Source organism: Phoca vitulina, unplaced genomic scaffold (assembly GCF_004348235.1).
Source record: "Phoca vitulina isolate PV1807 unplaced genomic scaffold, GSC_HSeal_1.0 scaffold37, whole genome shotgun sequence".
Lineage (NCBI taxonomy): Eukaryota > Metazoa > Chordata > Mammalia > Carnivora > Phocidae > Phoca > Phoca vitulina.
This window is the reverse complement of record NW_022589740.1, coordinates 1,833,453-1,852,667: the sequence shown is the minus strand read 5'-3', so window position 1 is coordinate 1,852,667 and position 19,215 is coordinate 1,833,453. Positions and strand designations below refer to the sequence as shown.

Below are 19,215 nucleotides of genomic sequence, written 5' to 3'. Positions count from 1 at the left end.
GGGGACGGGGCGCTCAGTGGACGGGGCGCTCAGGGGACGGGGCGCTCGGGGATGGGGCGCTCAGGGGACGGGGCGCTCAGGGGACGGGGTGCTCAGAGGGAACGGACTTGGCACTGAGCCGAGCAGGGAGCCAGGGGCGGGCCTCCAGATGGTCCAGGCAGTGTCACCCCATTGCTCGGGTTTACTGATCTTTAAGCAGCACTTCGAGCTCCCTCTAGATCATTCCCGACCTCAGAGATCCTCAATGTCCCGGGCTTTTCTCCATTAGGCAGGAGCCCATTTTTCAGGGTGAAGAGACCCAACTTCTCCCGATTAGCAAGGGTTTTTCCCACTGGCATCCCTAATTACAGGCCATACACTGACTCTGTAAAACACAACCGAAGCCCCCAGCCCTGCTGCTCCCATTTTCCTCGGGGCCCATCTTCCCTTCCTGGCCCTGACTTGCCCCCTGCCCTCAGTGCAACCTCTGCAGGTGCCGCTCGGAATGCCTTGTTCCCCTCCGCAAAACCAGAGAGCCAGGGGGGGTGTCCGCCTGCACAGGGTTCCGGCCCCCACCCTGGAAAGTGCCCAGAACGTTGCTCCGGGACACACTGTGGGACCGCAGGGAAGGCTGGGTGAATGCAGCGGCTGCCGGTGGCCCTGGCCAGGCGTCGCCCTGAGGGCCCTGGGCAGGGACCTGGCTGCCAGACCATCACCTGGTGTCTAAGGGCTCCTTGGTGGCCGTGCCCAAGAAAAGGGTGCTTTGTCATTCAAGGGCACATCATCTCACTACTTACATTGAGACCGAGTCTCCAAACCCCCCGTCCTGTCCTCTACCCTATGTCGGGTCACTACCAGAAGAACCTGAACGTTCAGAAATACAGCTTTGCTGGAAAACGAATCCAAGACTGATAAGGACTCATCATTTCTCATCTCGGGCATGGACTGCCATCACCGCTTTTACCTGGCTGATACTTAAATCCTGTGGCTGGTTCTCCGTGAGTGACATGGAACTCACCAGAGCGCATGCTTGGGTTGGAAGCCGGGGGAAAGACGTCCCTGCCTGTAGGCCTCACTCTGATGTAACTGCAGCCTCCCAGTGAGCACACACACCCCAGGTCTGGTGAGTACCCAGGAGACCTGTGTCCCCTGTGTGTCCTCCCTTTGGGGACCATGCAGCCAATAACGGTGCAAGGAGCTGTTTGGGTCCCGCGGGGACAGGTGGGCAGAGCGCCCACTCTGGATGCCCTGAGTCACAGGAAGAGCGCACCTGGTGCTGAGCAGCTTGGGCAGGCTCACGGCCCCTGAGCCGAGCCAGGCGGGAGCTGCGGCAGAAGGTGGTGCCCTGGCTGCCCCACCCCGCGGGGCCCACCCCTCACACCCGCCCCCGCCCTGAGCCCCCTCCCGCCCACCCTTGCCCTCCTCATTGGCAAACACAAAAGACAGCAGACAGAAATAAATGTGTCAGTCTTAGCATTAAATGCCAAAACACAAATTTTAACGACCTCCCTGAGAGCTGATTTTAATTTCAGGTTTTAAAATATGTCTCAGAATGATTTCAAGAGTATTCTTCCCGGAGGAAGTGAAACCTTCCACAGGAGGAGAAGGTACTTCTTCTACAAGTTTACTTACTTCTAGTAAGTGCCCTCCCCCAGGGCTGCGCCTGACCCGTGGCCTCGCCCTGCTGCTGGGGGTCACCCGACCCAGTGTCCTTGGGAAGGAGAGGTCGCTTAGGCCAGAGGCTGGGACCCAAGTGCACGGAGGGAAGGCATTGTGAGCTCATTTCCAACCTGGAGGTCAGCTCCCAAAGAATCCTCACAGCCTGGGGGGTCTCCAAAGCCATGCAGGGTGCACGGTGCTTGCTGGATGCTAGAACAAGCCTGCGCTGTCCCCAGCGGCTCTGTCGGACCCCCGCCAAAGGCCTTTTCCCTGGACTGTGTCCACAGCGTCAGCCAGGGAAACATCCGCCCTCTCCCCTGGGGGCAGACCCTGGGTCCCTTCTAGATAATGATGGCATTCTTTACTTCCACTCCCAGCTGTAGTGGACGATCGTCCTCAGGGAGTTACAGAATCCCTGGCGGCATCTGAAAGCACTTGGAATATTCCTCACCCTCCAGATGCTCCTGCTCCATCAGCCCGCGTCTCTGACAGCAAACCTGACCCTAAGTGTTGAAGCCACGGAAGGGCAAGAACACGGCTCCTCTAGATCACAGACCCACAGCATCTCGGAGCTCCGAGGGCGCACAGGCACACGCCGGGGTCAGAGACACGGAGACCAGGCTCGGGGGCTCCCCACGGCCCACGCACAGGCCACCGATCCGGGCAAGGTCAAAGGCCGCGTCCCTGACTGTCAGCTGTGGTGCACGTCTGTGGCCCGCTGAGCTGCCCCGAACACCACCAGCCTACAACATCACACGCGCTCCCCCAGGCAGGACGCATGACTGCACGCAGCAGACGCTCAGGGCCACTGTCCAAGGTCTGAGTCACTTCTGGGGAAGTGCTCCCCTGGCCGATCCCCCTGCGACCTGGACGACACCCATGGTCTTGCCTGGAAGGGTGGTCAGGAATCGGGCAAGTATGATACTCACTCCCCTGCTGAGGACCTCCGCCAGGCCCTGCTGCCAGAAGTGCGACACGGCACCAGCCCGGACTCCACCAACGCCTTTCTACGCTGACCGCCCTCACCCCCAGCTGGTACCATCTACACTTAAATTTAGAGACCCGGGATTAGAGTTCATTGTCTAAACTTATTCTTTAGACTGAAGAATATGAGCGCCTGGTCTGGGAAGCAAGCCACCCCACCGCTCTTTGTTTAGAAGGGAGCACAGTCCTGGTTCACGGAAAGACAGAGGCGCTGTTACTTTCCAGGGCCTTCCCACCTGCCCCAGGGCCTTTGCATAAACTGCAGGGCACGCTGGGTACTCACTCATATGTCCAGCACAGCTTCATCAGCTCGTACATCTCCCTTGGACACCCCGCGGGGCACCCCATCCTCTCTCCTTTCTCCAGCATAACCGAAACTTCACTGCCTTTCATGCCCTAAAATGCAAAACATACCCGAGCTTGTTTAAGGCAGCGTTCAGCAAAACAAAACAAAACACAACAGATAAGTCTTACCCCCGCCCCAAAGAGGCAAAAGTGCACGCTGCACAATTTCACTTATAAAAAGTACACAAACAGGGGCCCCTAACCCATGATCTAGAAGTCAGACGGGGTTACCCTTGGGGGACAGCTTGTGCATGCAGGGGGCAGGGGGGGCCTTCTGTTCATCATCTGGGGGCTGGTTTCACGGGCACACCCATTTGTGAAAATTCATCAAGCTGTATTCTAGCACAGGTGCCCTTTTTGGTATGCATATTTTGATTTTAAAAAATCTAAAATATTTAACTGAACTGCCAGTTAATAAATATATATATATATAAATATCCCTATTTCCACTCTAAGTATAATGTCGACGTGGGTCTCTTTTATGCATATTTATATGTGTAATGCACAATGAAACTAAGTACGCTGTTCAGTTAATATCACATTTTTTTTTTTCAGTTTAGAATAAACGGAGGTCATATCCACTGCTCACCGTCAAAAGACAGTGAAAGACTCAGACAGGGAGCCCAGATTTTACGAGTTTGTGATTTCCGGCGTCCTGTGACCATCACCCGGGGCTTGTCTGTTGGGCTGGCCACACGGCTAGAACCGAAACAGTAGGGGCTCACCCGATAGGGCTTCTGCCCGTAGGAGAACGCCTCCCACATCAGCACGCCGAAGCTCCAGACGTCGCTCTTGCTGGAGAACTTGTAGTAGTTGATGCACTCTGGAGCGTACCACTTCACCGGCCACTTCCCGTGGGTCTGGGCCTGAAAGCAGAGCAGACAGAGACCCTCGGTGACAACAGGGTTGTGGACGCCCGGGTTCACGGCAGCAAACGCTGCGCGGCCCCCACGCATCCCCCGCCGGAGGACTGGGTAAACAGCAGGTCCATCCATATCCACGTGATGGAGTAGCACCCGGCCTCCAACGGGAAGGGACTTCTGGCGCACGTAACAGCATGGATGGAGCCTGAGGACATCAGGCTCGGGGAAATCAGCCGGCCAAGTCCCTGCAGTACTAATACTGCATGAAAGCACTCACCCGAGGCCCCTAGAGGGTCCAAGTCACAGGGACGATTGCCAGGGACTGGGGGGCTCGAGCAGGACAGGGGAGTCGCTATCTAATGAGGACAGAGTTTCAGAGAATTCTGGAGAGTGGTTGTAAGCACAGGGAACGTTCTTAACATGACTGAACTGCACACTTAAAAATAGTTCAGATGGTAAAATTTATGTCAACAAATAAAATTGATGTGTGTTAACCAAAATAATAAAAAAGACAGGAATAAAATGACTCACGAAATGCCCTGTGCGTGTGTGCATGTATGTATCTGGTCCGAATCTTAAAAATAGATATTTAAATCTTAAAAAAAATTAAAATTTTAAGATTTCATTATATTTTTTAAGATTCAGGCTGTATTTCTTGTGCCGTTTTGTCTTTTTCTCTCGCCTCTTCCTTTGGCTACTCACAGCTTCATGGGGCTTGTTGTGCCAACACAAGAACCCAGCCTGAATTTTAGCTTTATGGTTGTGCTCCAAGAAATACTGGGCCATTCCCAAGAATAGTTAACTATTACTAGGTGCTTGTCTGCAGTTTTCAGCCAACGTTAATTATTTTGTCACAAACTGCTAGTATGGCTTTAAAAATGTTTTAAGCTTTTCTCTTTTTTAAGATTTCATTTTTAAGTGATCTCTACACCCAACGTGAGGTTCGAACTCACAACCCTGAGATTAAGCGTCCCACGCTCCACCGACGGAGACAGCCCAGCACTCCAAAAATGTTTTCAACTTTCTAATTTAAAAAAGCAAGGGGTAGTAAAGAGATAAAAATTGTGCCCAGCAGGAACTCTTTCCTCTGGGGCTTGGAGTTCGGTGGGTAAGTCAGTCCGGCTGCCTCCTGGGGAGGTCACGCTAACAAGCACCCTTGGGGGGAGGGAAGGAGGTGGGCTGCCCTACGGTGGGTCAGCAGGGGCCCAGCCCGGGACATCGCTCTGGGACCACAGACACCCACGGTTTACCCTGATTACCCTTCTGTCTCAATCATGTAATGCATTATTTTTAGATTCTGGTTTCCAAAGTTGTGAACAATATAGTCATATGTATTATTTCAATTTTAATTTGAATTTTGAGATGATACAAAGATGACCCTTTGACGAGTCCTAAATATGTCGAAAAGTGAAGTCTCTCTCCACCAACTTCAAATCTTCCTCCATAGAGATGGGCACGTTTGATCATTTTTCCTGAATCTTTCCAGAAAGAAGTCTATATCCAAGTACAGATAGGTATCATATATCTTCTGGGAGGTAGAGAAGTTAGGACATATGTTTTGCACTTTACTTTTTAATTCTTCTCCTTAACCACGTGTTGTGGACATTACTGCTATAAATATTAGGGTGCATGTGCCCCTTTGAATCACTATGGTTGTATCCTTTGGATAAATACCTAGTAGTATAATTTGCTGGGTCATAGGGTAGCTCTATTTTTAACTTTTTGAGGAACCTCCATACTGTAGGAGTGGTATGAGTGGAATCCTTCCCTTGTTCCTGATCTTCGAGGAAGAGCTTTCAGTCTTTCTCCATTGAGTCTGATGTGAGCAGTGGGCTTGTGATATACGCCTTTATTGTGTTGAGGCATGTTCCTTCTATACCCACTTTGTTGAAAGTATTCATCGTTAAAGGATACTGGAATCTGTCAAATGCTTTTTCTGCATCTATTGAGATGACTATATGATTTTTATCTTTCATTCTATTAATGCAGTGTACCACATTTATTGTTTTGCAGATGTTGAACCATCCTTGCATCCCAGGATAAATCCCACTTGATTGTGGTGTATGATTCTTTTAATGTTGTTGAAGTCAGTTTGCCAGTATTTTATTGTGAATTTTTGCATGTATGTTCAGCAGGGATTTTGGCCTATAGTTTTCTTTTGTGGTACTGTCCTTATCTGGCCTTGGGATCATGGTAATGCTGGCTTTAGAAAATGAGTTTGAGCATGTTTCCTCTTCTTCCATTTTTTGGAAGAGTCTGAGAAGGACTGGCATTAATTCTCCTTTAAATGTTTGGTAGAATTCACCGGTGAATTCTGTTAAGATCCATTTGGCCTAAAGTATAGTTCAAGTCCAGTGATTCCTTATTGATTTTCTGTCTGAATGACCTATCCATAGATAAAAGTGGGGTACTGAAAATCCTTACTACTATTGTATAGTTGTATATTTCTCCCTTCAGATATGTTAGTATTTGTTTATTCAGGTTAAATTCAGAAAGTTCCCCAACGTTGGGTGTATATATATTTAGAATTGTTATAACTTCTTAATGAACTGACGCCATCATTATTATATGATGACGTTCTTTGTTTCTTGTTACAGATTTTGACTTCAAGTCTATTTTGTTTGCTATAAATATAGCTACTCCTGCTACTTTTTGTTTCCATTTTCATGGATGGGCTAGGGCAGGTAAAATGGCGCTGTTCTCCCGTCTCTTTCTGTGTAGCTATTCTGAGGTTTGTTGTTGCCCTGTGTTGCTGAAGCTTTCTAAAGTGGATTCCCAAGCTCTCCCAGAGCGGTCTCCTTCAAGGATGGCTATCTAATTGTTGATCTTTGTCGGGGGATGGAGGCTGGGGTCTCCTACCCCACTATCTTGGTTCAGATCCTTTGGCTTGTATTTCTCTAGTGTCTTCAATATTTTCTTCCTCTGCTTCATTAATTTTCAGAGAGTCACTGGTTTCCTTTTCAACAGTATGCTGTTGAGTATCTTGGCAGTTTTAGACATTGGCCTTCGTGTTAACGTTCATCCTCACTAGGGGTGGGGTCTGTCCTTCTCCCTCCCTTGCATCTGGGTGGGCTGTGGATGCTCTGACCCGTAGCACAGGGTGGATATGACTCTGAGGCAGTTCGTGGGCCCCGGCCTTAGGAGCCTGGCAGCCTCACTTCCTGCCTCGTGAGTAACCTGCTCTCCGGACCCAGCTGCCATGCTGTGAGGAAGGCAAGGCCACGTGGAGAAGCCACGTGCAGGTGAGCTGGGTCCACCCCAGCGGAGGTGCCAGGCCCCGGCCCATGTGAGATCAGGCTCTAGCTGTGTGAGTGAGCAGAGTGGGAGTGGATCCTCCCACCCTCCTGGGACCGTCCCCGAGACACCATGAGCCTCAGAGATGCGCCATCCCACCACGCCCCGCCCACGCCGCGGAACTGTGAGTAAATTAACACTTGGTATTGTGTTAATGACTAAGTTTGGGGACGATTTGTTATCTCAACTTCTCTGTGTCCTCTTGGAGTTCTAGTTTCAGTCTAGATTTTCCTCTCTCTTTAATTATCATGATGAAGCGTGTGTTCCAAAGCACCTCCGGACGGAACATCTGCTTTTCTCGGGCGTGCTTGGGTTTGTCCCTCTAGGCTGCCGTTTCCTCTGCTTCACTTCCCCGCAGTATCTGTAAAGGGCTCACTCGGTGCTTTTCTAACAGTGGCTCATCTCTGAAGGGGCTCTGCTCTGAGGCCAGCTTCTCTCTGGAGGATGGAGTACTGCTGGACAGCTCTGCTCTTGCTGCTCATCCTTTATGCCAGTCCCTAGCCGGCCAAGACCCGCTGTCCCCATCTGCCACACACACGGTGGCCGTCCCAGAGAGAAGTGAGTGGGTGGGTGAGTGGGGGACCCGGCACTCCAGGGTGTGGAGCCCAGGGCAATCCCACGGCCCCCATCCTGCCATCCTCAAGTGAGAGCTTCAGGGTGGGCCGTCTATTTCTGAGAATGCTGGACTCTCCCAGGGACCTGGAGAGTTGGAAATCTGTTCTTGGCCTCCTCTTTCACTATCTGAGTTTCATTCCCATTACATTTTCTATTGATCAACCTAGACTCAACATACACACTGTGACTGAGTTCATATGAGACTTTCTTATGTTTTTCCCTTCCTTTAGTTGCTATCAGTTCATTTGGGGGGTTGAGGGGGGGCTCTGAGAAATCCTATAAGGATCAACCTGTTCAACACATTTTTCCAAAGTAATTTAAGGAAGGAATTCTATTCTTCTGTGTGTGTGTGTGTGTGTGTGTGTTTTAACGAATTATCAATTAATACCTTGATTCCTTTTTGTTCCCAGGAATATAGTTTGGAAGATACTATTCAGAGTAAACTCAAGTTGTGATATATTAGAGTATTTTCATTTTATAGAACAACATAATCAAAGCTTAACAAGAACATTTTTTACATAGGCAAATTCAATAGGTAAATTGCTTCTTGAAACCCTATCATAATCAAATAAAGAACACAAACACTTGCATTTCAGATTCTCACCACCTGCTTTGCATGTTGGTGAAATTATTCCTACCTTATAGTAGTTTTCATCAGCACGAAGTGCTTTGGAAAGTCCGAAATCACTAATCTTGGCATAATGTTGAGTGACCAGCAATACATTTCTTGCAGCCAGATCTCTGTGCACAAAATTGCACTCCTCCAGATATTTCATTCCCATAGAAACCTGATGGACCAGCTCTATGATGTTCTTATCCTTGACGTGCCTGAAAGTTATAGACGTGTCTTTAGTGATGGTGGACAGCAGTCCGTCTGGGACCAGCCAACCATGCTTTTCGTGCACGCGGAGGGATCCTCTCATTTCCTACTTTCCTTAAGAGTAACAAGTGGTGACAACCTTGTTAGCTTATAGCTGCTCAAAACTGAGCACCGTTATCCTGGTATTCAACTGGTATGATTTTCAAGGTGCGCTCTGAATTGCATGAATTGAATTGAACTGCAGTATAATTGAGGTGGACAGACCTGACTCATGGACAGCCAGGCTTTGGTTGGAATCCTTGTTCCAACATTGTACAGGTAACAAAACCACCTCTGAGTCTCAGTTTCTTACCTGCGAAGTGGGGCTAACGGCACCTCCTCCCTCCTATGCTGATTAGAGGCACAATCTAAGTAGAGTACACGCGTAATGTATCAACTGGGACCAAGTGATCAGTGGCTATTATTAAGACTTATCCCACGTGACTTCCTCCATCTCAACAATGGCTGTAAATGAGCACAGCATGAATCCCTCACCAATGTTTGTAATCCATTAACAGCAACAGTTATTTTCAGAATTACTCGTAGGAACGTAGAGGTCAGCCAGACACATAAGACATCAATCACTGTTACTCCCTTTTAAAATGTTTATTTTAATATTTCTCTCACTAGGTATGGCATGTTCTGCCTACTGAGGAGAGACTGATTGCCAGGATATTCTGAGGCCGAACAATATAGAGTGAGCAGAGAATGAAGACCAAATTGTTGTACTAGAGTTTTTCTGAGCACAATAAGAGCTAAAAGAGCTTTTGATCCAAAGACTACAACTCTCTTCCCTCAAGGTCCCTGAGTGTGGGCCAACATAGCCATCGGGCTATGACGTACACCGGGCAGGCGGGCCCTGCCCCACCACAGCATCAGCTCCTGGGGGACCGAAACATACCTGTTCTGCTGTAAATATTTATTGAGTGGACCCAGTTCTGCCATCTCCATGACCAGCATCCAGGACTCGGCTTCACATATCCCAATCATGCGCACGATGTAAGGGTTATCGAGCTGCTGCATGACGTTTGCTTCCGCTAATAACTCATCTTTAAGAGCCGGGTCATTAGCCTCATTCTTCAGAATCTTCACAGCCACTGTCTTCACGACTCTGCGTAAGAAATCATAACACATAAGAAACTTTCCAAAGTGGCTAAATTCTAAGTTCTAAATTCCCTAATTCTAGGAAATTACCTTCCGCGAAGCATAATTGCTGTGCTAGAAATGGTGTTATGGAGGTAGTTACAACCTTGTTCTCTCATTTTATAGACAAACAGTAACACTGTATTAGTTACAGACAATGACGAGGTGCTGAAAAAGACCCAACCAAGCGGAGCGTAAATATTACGGGATATGTAAATAATTTTCAAATAAACCTCACAAATTGCAACATGCATGGATTCCTGCAACATATTCAGATTTGCCATCTCAGATTATCTGTAATGTGTGTGACTACAACATTCCTTTGATATATGTTGAAAGTGAACCTCTGGGTGCGGAATTAAAAAGCATACCCAGGTGCGGAATTAAAAAGCATACATTGTTAAAGCTCACAGTTTACAAAACACTTTTTAAAACTGAGCATTGACAATTTTAAGCAAGCTTCAACAACTTTGCTAAAAATTGTTTTTCACTTTCTTATAAAAACATCCCACAGGTCATGTTTGACCTCCTGAAAATATTCTGATATAGTGGGACTTAAATAACCGAATGGAAGTTAACTCTGTATGATTTGAAAAAAGTGCATTTCTCTGTAATAAGGATTCGCACACATGCAGGAAGAACGTCTCCTTTGTTGAACTCCGAAATGGGAGAATAAAAACAGAACTGTCCAAAAAGATGGTAAAATAAGAGAACAATGGGGTAAGTCTAACATACATTCACAAAAACCCAGACCACTTCAGTGTAGAGTTTAACAAGTGTTTCCACACCGAACGCAAGCTGTAGACCCTACACAAGCACCCCCAGGAGCATCCCTCCCCCTCCTACAATCGTGGAGCTACTTCTCTATGCTCTCTCTAGTCAGTGCATCATGTTACGTTTCCACATTTCCGACTACCATCCACCTGAAACTGGCTCTGTGTATGGCGTGAGGTAGGCGTCAAAATGAACAAGAGAAACCTCTCGATCCTTCCCAGTAGTGAAGGAAGAAAAACACCCACAATCTCTTGCAGAAAAGAGAAGAGGAAGGAAACCTCCCAATTCACTTTGAGGCCAGCATTATACCCTGATGCCAAAACCAGACAAAGCAACTTCCAAGAAAATCATTTAGTGATCTCTCTTGTGAACCTAAATGCAAATATTCTAACAGAAATATTAGTAAATTCAATTCAGTGATTTATGAAAAAAATGAATATCTAATTCAAGAACAAAGATGGGTTTATTCCAAGAAGGTGAGGTGGCTTTAACATCTGAAAATCGGTGTCCTTCACCACATAAACACAACAAAGGAGAAAAACCATAAGGTCATCTCAGCAGAAGAAAATGAGTACTCAATAAGCTGTAATGCACATCCATGATTAAAAACATCTCCTCTCCTCTCCCCAAGCCCTCTAGTTGAAATTACGTATCCATAGTTATGTCTGTGTTAATATATGTATTTAATTAAGCAAGGAATTTAAGTGTCACGAACTAATTGAGGAAATTTATACCTTAATACAGAGTAATTTATATTCATCCCACAAATGACTGTGATATATGCACGCACAGATTTTTGAACAAGCCTATCAGTCAATTACATGTACCCAGAAAAACGGGATTTGAAAGCAAGAGTTTCCGTGCATGCTTTGCCTACATTCTTGACACTTGAGTAATGTAAATTTACCTACTCAAGATAAAACATCTATAAAATGTCATAATTCAAGATAATATCAAACTAAACCCAACTATATTCGTATCAGTAACCTATTAATTCAAACATACAGACTCAGAGATAGGGTCTGTTTCGAAGGACTACACAGTCCGGCACATTTACTGAACATTCTATGCAGGGCACCTTCTAAAGAGCAAATGAGGCACAGAGATTTCAGTGACACAGTAATTCTAACTATTGTATGGTGGGTGTTGTGATCTGAAATTATAGGAAAAAGCAGATAAATAATTACACTAATGATGTCCATAATCAAGAATTTTCTGGGTAAGAGAAATGAGACATGATTTAAAAAATAAAATAAAATACCTGAAAATGCTGTTACTGTCACTGAGTAATTGCATTTTAATTAAAAAATACATGCGTGTATGTGTGTGCATAAAAAGACCCAAATAATATATAGACACTACTGTTACTTAACAGGAGGGTTATCTGGATGGTACAAACAGGATGTTCTCATTTTATTACGTTTTGCTTATTTCTACTTTCTAATGCTCTAAAAGGCACGCTTCCTATGTGCAAACTAATATACGGAATTGGTGTATATAAAGCTAGGATACACAATGAATGCTTGCATTGTAGCTATACCAGAAACGAACAACCATACACTGTTAACGAAGAAGGATTCAGCCCTGCTGGGTTAGAGTTTGTGTTTGGGACTAAATGCGCGGGATGCGTGGAGTGTGGCGGTTTCTAGAACGTTGGCCCACGGGAGAACGAGCCGTGTGGCGGTGTGGCCACGACTTACTTTTTCATCTGGTAGTAGCCCTTCTTCACGGTCCCGAAGTTGCCAGAGCCCAGCTCACTGTCCTCCAGGGTCAGCAGCTTGCGGTCTAGGTAGACCTCCTTGGGCCTGATCTCCTCGGGGTCAGCGTAGGGGCTTTCGTACACTTCGGTGTCCATGGGCATGGCTTCTCTCTGGGCGTCTGCAGGGCGGTCAAGAGACACCTGACCCTGGGGCTGGGTCCCTGCTGAAAATCCCCGTATCTCCCGCTCCTGCCTCCTCTGGGCACACCTCGCCTTTCCAGACCTTGATCACCTCTGACAGTTGCAATGCCAGTGAGCACTCAGGGCACAGTCTCTCCCGGTTTGTTAGGGGGCAGCAGCAAAAAGCCCCTCACCCCCATGGGACTCGACCCTGTTCTTGCACGGATGTGCACAGAAAAGGGGTCGTTTATGCCAGAAGCCTCCCTAATGGATGGCTTTACACTGTCTGAAAACTCTGACACTCCTTCTATCGATGGGTGAAGTCTATGTCACCATCCACCCCCAGTGGCTTTTGTCACTGTGTCAACCAATGGACTATATCGGAAATGACGTTGGCGACATAGTCAGGCGAGGTTATAAAGGACCATGCACCGTCTCTGCCCTGTTGGCTGGAAGACTGGTTCTTAAGCTTCAGAAACCAGGTGCCCGGGTGCCTTCCATGCTGGGAAAAGCACAAGCCAGCCCTCGAGGGGACACCAAGGGAGGGGCCCCGTCGGCGTGGAGACCGAGATGCCGGCCAGCCCCGTGCCCCAGCCTCCCCACGGCCTCCCCGCTGCCCAGCCTGGCCCAGACCCCTGACCTGCAGGACGTAACTGAATGACTGCTGCCCGAAGCTACTACATTTGGGGGCCGTTTTTGTAGCAATAAACAGACTGAGTGCACCAAGGCAAGTAGAACTGGAGCCATGCAGAGAACCCAAGGAGGTCCGGCCGAGGCCCCACTGCTGATGGCAAGTCTGGTCGAGGGCTGTGGGCACTGCTGTGCCGCGAATGGCCAGGGATGTGACCGCGCGCATGGCTCACCTCTGTCCGTGGCCCAGGGCCCCCGGTCTGGCTCGTAAGGATTGAAGGTCACGGAGCTCTCGGGCCGGCTCCCTGTGGACGAGGAGGACTGAAGTACACAGAGGACAGCAGGTTACTTTCCTCCGCGGACGCACCGTGGCGCTGATCTGCACAATCACTTTTGTTTTCAAATAATCACATTACGACTTATGCGGAGAAGACAAGGGAAAGCGTCAGGGAGAGAGACAGAAAAAAACACCATGGCTTATCTCATTCTTCGGGCGACTGCTTGGACCCCACGGGGGCTACATGGAGCTCTGTCTCAAGGGGCTGCACAGTCTCAGAGGGGCCCCGGTCACAGGCCCTTTCAAACCCCATTTCTGCCTACACACGGCCCCCTGGGATTCGTTTTCCTCCATCCATCCTTTCTGTTCAATTTAATGTCATATAAAGTTATGTAAGAAGAAACACAGTATCCACCAGCTGCTTCCCCTACTCCCTGACTCCACAGGGTCTAACCAAGTCCTGAACTTGACCTTCCATGGAGATCTAGCTACAGGATAGGATGCCGGAGGGCAGCAATCTTCCTGATGCTTGATCTGATTTACATTAATTTGCATGATGGATTAACGGGGTGGGGGAAGGATCTCCTCCTTACATCCCTGTAACCTTTCCCTTTTGAAAGTCTCTATCTTGAGTCTTCCTGGCCCGCCTCCGCCCCCTCCTTTTAACACAAGGGTATTGCTACTACATTTGGTTTGTGGGGAAAAAAATCACAATTCAAACCTTTTTTCTGTTTGCTTTTTGGTGTAGTTCACTAGGAGGGTCACCTAGCCGTTTACCTCAGCAGGGCCCAAACACTGGCCACGAAGACACGAGATACTGCCAGGGTTTGGAGACACGTAAAGACACAGAGACACCAAGCTTCACTGTCCACGGTGACGTATCTCGTGGCACACCCGGGGTCCTCGTCTGCCTGCCTGACGTCCCAGGCCCGGGAGCCAGAAGGGCAATGATGGAGTCACAAGGAACCAGGCCACCACCTGTCTCCAAAACCTGGACCTCCTTCTTCACGGCCTCTGCTGAGCGCCACCAAGCTGCTGCCCACAGCACAAAGGCCTGAGGGACCGGGCTACGGGATGCCACTCTCCCGTGTCAGCGGAGGGTGCTCGCCCCAGGTTCTCCGCCTCTCTCGGTGTTCCTACTGCGTACCTACCACACTCCACGGGAGGGGCTGGGACGTATCAGAGTAAAACAGCGTAAGTCCCCTCACTGCATCTGAACATTGCCTTGTCCGCCGCTGGAGCTCAAAAAAAAATGTACCAAACACACACCAACGAGTGAATGAATGAATGAATGTGAATGAATGAATGAATGGGGATAGTGTCTTAAAACTGGGAGACGGGAAGTGTAAGTCAGTGTGGTTTAGAAATGAGTGATCTCTCCAGGCTTTACCCTAATGGAGGGAAATAGGCGTGGATAATCCCAAATGACGATCCACCACCTCTTTTTAAAAACTGGCCTGTGATTACAGGGTGGTTGGATGTCCTGTGAGTCCACTTCTCATTTAGAAGATAATTGCCCTATCTCGATAGAACTATCCTCGGAGAGACTGGGAATCCCCAAGGCCTCCCATCAACCCTCTGCTCAGCTGCAGTCAAACTCCAAGGTGGAAATAGTGTTCAATTAAAAAAAAAAAAAAAAAACCTCTTTTAGGTTCATATATACAATCATCTCAACATCTCTGATCTTCCCTGGAGGCAGGAAACTCTGAGATCCAAAGACACGACTTCAAGACACCAGGACCGCCCGTCACAGACAAGGAGAGACGCCCGCACCCCTTCTCCTGGCCCTGAGCCCTGCCCTCTGCCCACCGAGGACAGGCTATCCCGGGGCCACGAATGCTCCGCCCTGAGCGAATGCTCTCCTGAGCCCCAGGACTTCACAGGTTAAGCCAGAATGCAATGACCTGTGAAGCCTGTGGGGAAGACTTCTAAAGCAGAGGTGGGAGTGTACAAATGAGTGACAAGAGTGAGTGAGAGCTGGTGGTGCTGGACACACTGAGCCTAAAGCCCTGGACAGAGCAGAGCAGACTCTGATGGGCAGAGTGGCGCTCACCCCTCGCCGGCCTTGGCTATGCATCAGGAAACGGGCTGGGGTCTCCCTTGGAAGGTCACGCAGACCCCGTGCCCTTACGAGCCTTCCCAGCCTGGCTGGGGCCCCGCGAGTCCCTCAGTAACCATATCTGCTCCCTGCCCAGGCCCCTGGGTCGCCCCACTGGGATAGAAGCTGGCAGGACACTCGGGAGAATGTTCTTTGGGAGAAATGGGAGATTTTCTGGTGCGTCAGTTAACAGGGTGGTGGTGACGTTATGATGAAGGTAAAGTACAAAACACAATTCCATCTTTCCTAAAATGTTTGATGGATGTGCCGCTGAGTAGAACGACACCAAACACCCTCTGAGTTCGAATGCTCAGCTGAAAAGAATTCGAAGACTTTGTAAAGAATGATGCTAAATTATAAACGTACTGATTGGCGTTAGAATTTAATGAAAAACACATTGCTGACCTATTCTGTCATCTGTCATTATTCTTTCTGCTTTATATTTGATGATTTATTCTGCCCCAATGAATACCATCACCTTTTCCGCATAGAGCATAAGGTGTCAATGGAATGTGAGCAGGTGCATTTTTTTCTCCCATTTTTGCGGCTATTCAAACCTGCGGGCCACCACTAGATGGCACTAGCGACCTTCGCGTTCTCCCTCCCAGAGAACAAGGGGTGATCGTTAATTTTATAAATGGAGGTAAAAATAGGTCACTCCACAGTAATTAAAGATAAGACCAAATTGGGTCTTAAATTATGATCCCTGATCTCTTACCGGCCAGGCTTAACTGCAAACTGAAATGTGTTCGACAGCTGTCCGCTGGGTGCCTATTGAGTGGGGATGCAGAAGTGAACAAGGTACACAGGTATCGTTCTCCTGGTGATCTGGGAGCATCGTGCTGTGTCCTAACATCCATTTCTAGACCTTCGCTTTTAGGCTTTTGGACAGACCTTTCCCCATCAGGCAGAGCAGCAGTAAAGAGGACCATGTATGAGTCACAGCCGCAGTGCCAAAGAGAGCCCGCAGGCTTCAGACCGCGGGCTGCCATTTCGGGCACGGCCCTGGTCTCTGCAAGAGTGGCTGTGGTCCCAAGGGGGAACAAGACCCCACAGCCCAGGGCAGACCCTCCTCGGCCAGGGCACGGAATGAGACCACGTCTGCTTCCGGTCCACTCAAACCAACACCTGACGTCCACCATCAGTCGTCCCGACCTAAGGAGCGGAGGGCTGCAGCGTGGCCCCGGACGATGACAGGGCAACACGTTTTCTCCGGGGTCTGTCCCGGTGCCTCGGCGTTACCACCTGACGGTGACCTCACAACTGTTCTCCTCTCGCTCTTCTAGCGCAAACCTAGCCAACTGTGTATTTACACATAAGCCTTCAAATAATCCAATCATCAGTGCAGGGGTTGGAATACAGCATGAGAAATGGGTCTGAATTTGAAATTCTGGAACACATTTCCACCACTGAGCTACGGGTAAATGTTGTGTCGCGTTTTAGGGAGCGTGCCTCTGAAACAGGAGGTGGACGCTCCTATAAGGACGCTCTTATTCACACGAAGCAAAGGTTTCTGTACTTGAAGGAGCAAGACAGACGCTCCCGTTCTAGGATTGGGAGGGACTTCGTTCATTTAAGGACGTCCAGCCTTTAAAGTAAGTGTTGGGAGGGGAGGGGAGAGGGTGGATCCCACAGACACTCGTTAGTTAATTTCATTTATATTTTTAAGGACTAACGTCGAAGGAAAACTTTAAAATAGACCCGCCCCTTAAGTTTTTATTACGGAGGGCAGGGAAGAGGGTGGATCATTATTTACATTGGTTACTTGACTTCACTTGTATTTTTAAGGACGGAAGTATTCCCAGTCTCTAAGGAAAAGATTTAAAATAGACCTGTCCTTAAGTTTTTATTAGGAAATCTCTAATATCTAATTAACAGTCCTCTTCAAGTCAAAACATACTTTTCAGTAACTACCCACACGCTAGAATTAATTCAAGTTCTGACATGTCCTTTTTGGGCCTGAATTATGAAAAACAACCACGTATACTGATCAAATTAACAAACTCAAGAAAGTCATTTGCACCTTATCTAAACAGATGGGATATCTGACATAATTCCTGTAAGTGCTTTCTCATGACTGTTTAATGAATAGAAAATTCCTCCTCTATTTGCGAAAACATAAACACTAGCTCTCCTAAAATATTTCTGATGAGCAGTTAAAATACATTTAATCCATAACTTAAATCACACAATCCTTCTTTATGAATATTTTTGGCATCTAGGAAAATTCAATGCATATTTCAAAGTTGTTATAAATTTAAATAGGCAACAGCCTTTTTTTTTTGCCAGAAAAGTATTTTCACAGTATTAATCAGATTCATTACTTTCTAATATTTAATTATTTTTTTAAAAAACTGATTAAACTCGAGAGGTATGAATTTACAAAGGCACAACGGGGTTTACGGTAGAGTGTACGTCTCCTTGACACTCCTGTTTCGTGCTCTCACAGTCACTACTGTTACCGCTGTGTTTCTGTATTTCTTCCAGAATATTTGACATTCTATCAGCACATATCAGTTGTTTGTAATTAACACTGGAATTTGGAAATAATTCTAGACCTCAGCTGCCTCTCACGGTATGAATTTTATTGTAACTGGTTTACTTCCCAATGACAGACTTTTAATTTGTTTCCAGACTTTGTCAGTTACACAATGCTGGAATAAACACTTTCATGGACACATGGTTACACACAAACGCAAGAATAATACATACCTAGAAACGAAATTGCAGTAGAGAAGCCATATGTGGTTTTACTTGGGATGGATGTTGTGAACTTGCCTTCTCCGGAGGCTGCATCATCTCACACTTCTCCAGCAAAGTGTGGGAGGGCTTACTCACCACACCCTCGCTGCACATCCTGTTGCTTTTTACTTGGGTTCATTTCACAGGTGGACATAACAGGGCACCTAGTTTTCACTTGCATTTCTCTTATTATGAAATGGAACAGCTTTTCCTATTTTTATGTTTTCCTACGTTTTTCCTATTTATATCTGCTTTACTACAAACTACCTAATGACATCCTCTGCCATTTGCCTGTTAGCTAAAACTTTTACGGACTTACAGAATTTCTTTATATATCAAAGATCTTAACCTTGCCTGTGTATCATCGGGACCAATACTTATTCCCAGTTTGTTATTTCCTTTGATGACAGTTCTTTATTTTTAGGTAGTCTTACTGATATTTTAGGTAGTTTTACTGATATATTGATAGTGTAAGAAAGAGACATGCTCTCCTTTAATACAAAGATCTACTGCATCTTTTCTGTATATTTCCTTAGTTACTGCGAGTGACGTGAGCCTGCTTCAGCCTGCCTGGGACAGCGACGGGGTGGCGGTGAGTCTTGTCTCCTCACTAGGCTGGGTTACTGTTTCCTGGCTTTTTGATGTGTCCACGTGGTTAGTCTGAGCTCCAGTCCCCCATGATCAAATCAAATTGTCATTTTGCTTCTGCCATGGAGGGATTCTGCAGATATAACTAAAATCCCTAATTAGCTGATTTAAATTAGGGAGATTACCCTGGGTGGGCCTGGCTTAATCAGTTGAGAGTCCTCTGGGGAGAGCTGCAGCTTTCCTGAGAGAGAAACAGAGAAAGGCGGAGGGCGTATTGACCCCTGGCTGTGGACGACAACTTCAGCCATGCCCGAGGGGTTCCACCCTGCTCCTGATCTACCCTTCCTGACGGTCTGCCCTACAGCTATGGGATTTGCTTAGTCAGCCCCTATCATTGTGTAAGGCAAGTCCTTGTGATAAACCGGTATGTGTGTGTGGGGTGCATGCATGTTAAGATGTGTGTGTATATAAATGTGTGTGTGGCAT

General features: G+C 47.5%; 1 protein-coding gene across 2 annotated transcripts in view; it reads right to left on the bottom strand.

Moving 5' to 3' along the window:
• Positions 1-19,215, bottom strand: part of SYK (spleen associated tyrosine kinase) — a 77,264-nt gene that overhangs the window by 4,391 nt on the left and 53,658 nt on the right. For both annotated transcript variants that reach the window (XM_032427555.1, XM_032427553.1), the window contains 6 exons: positions 13,258-13,345; positions 12,216-12,393; positions 9,500-9,709; positions 8,378-8,567; positions 3,693-3,833; positions 2,906-3,018 (listed from right to left, as the gene is read on the bottom strand). In XM_032427555.1, the coding sequence (XP_032283446.1) occupies positions 2,906-3,018; positions 3,693-3,833; positions 8,378-8,567; positions 9,500-9,709; positions 12,216-12,393; positions 13,258-13,345 (920 nt within the window). The remainder of the gene's footprint in view (positions 1-2,905; positions 3,019-3,692; positions 3,834-8,377; positions 8,568-9,499; positions 9,710-12,215; positions 12,394-13,257; positions 13,346-19,215) is intronic.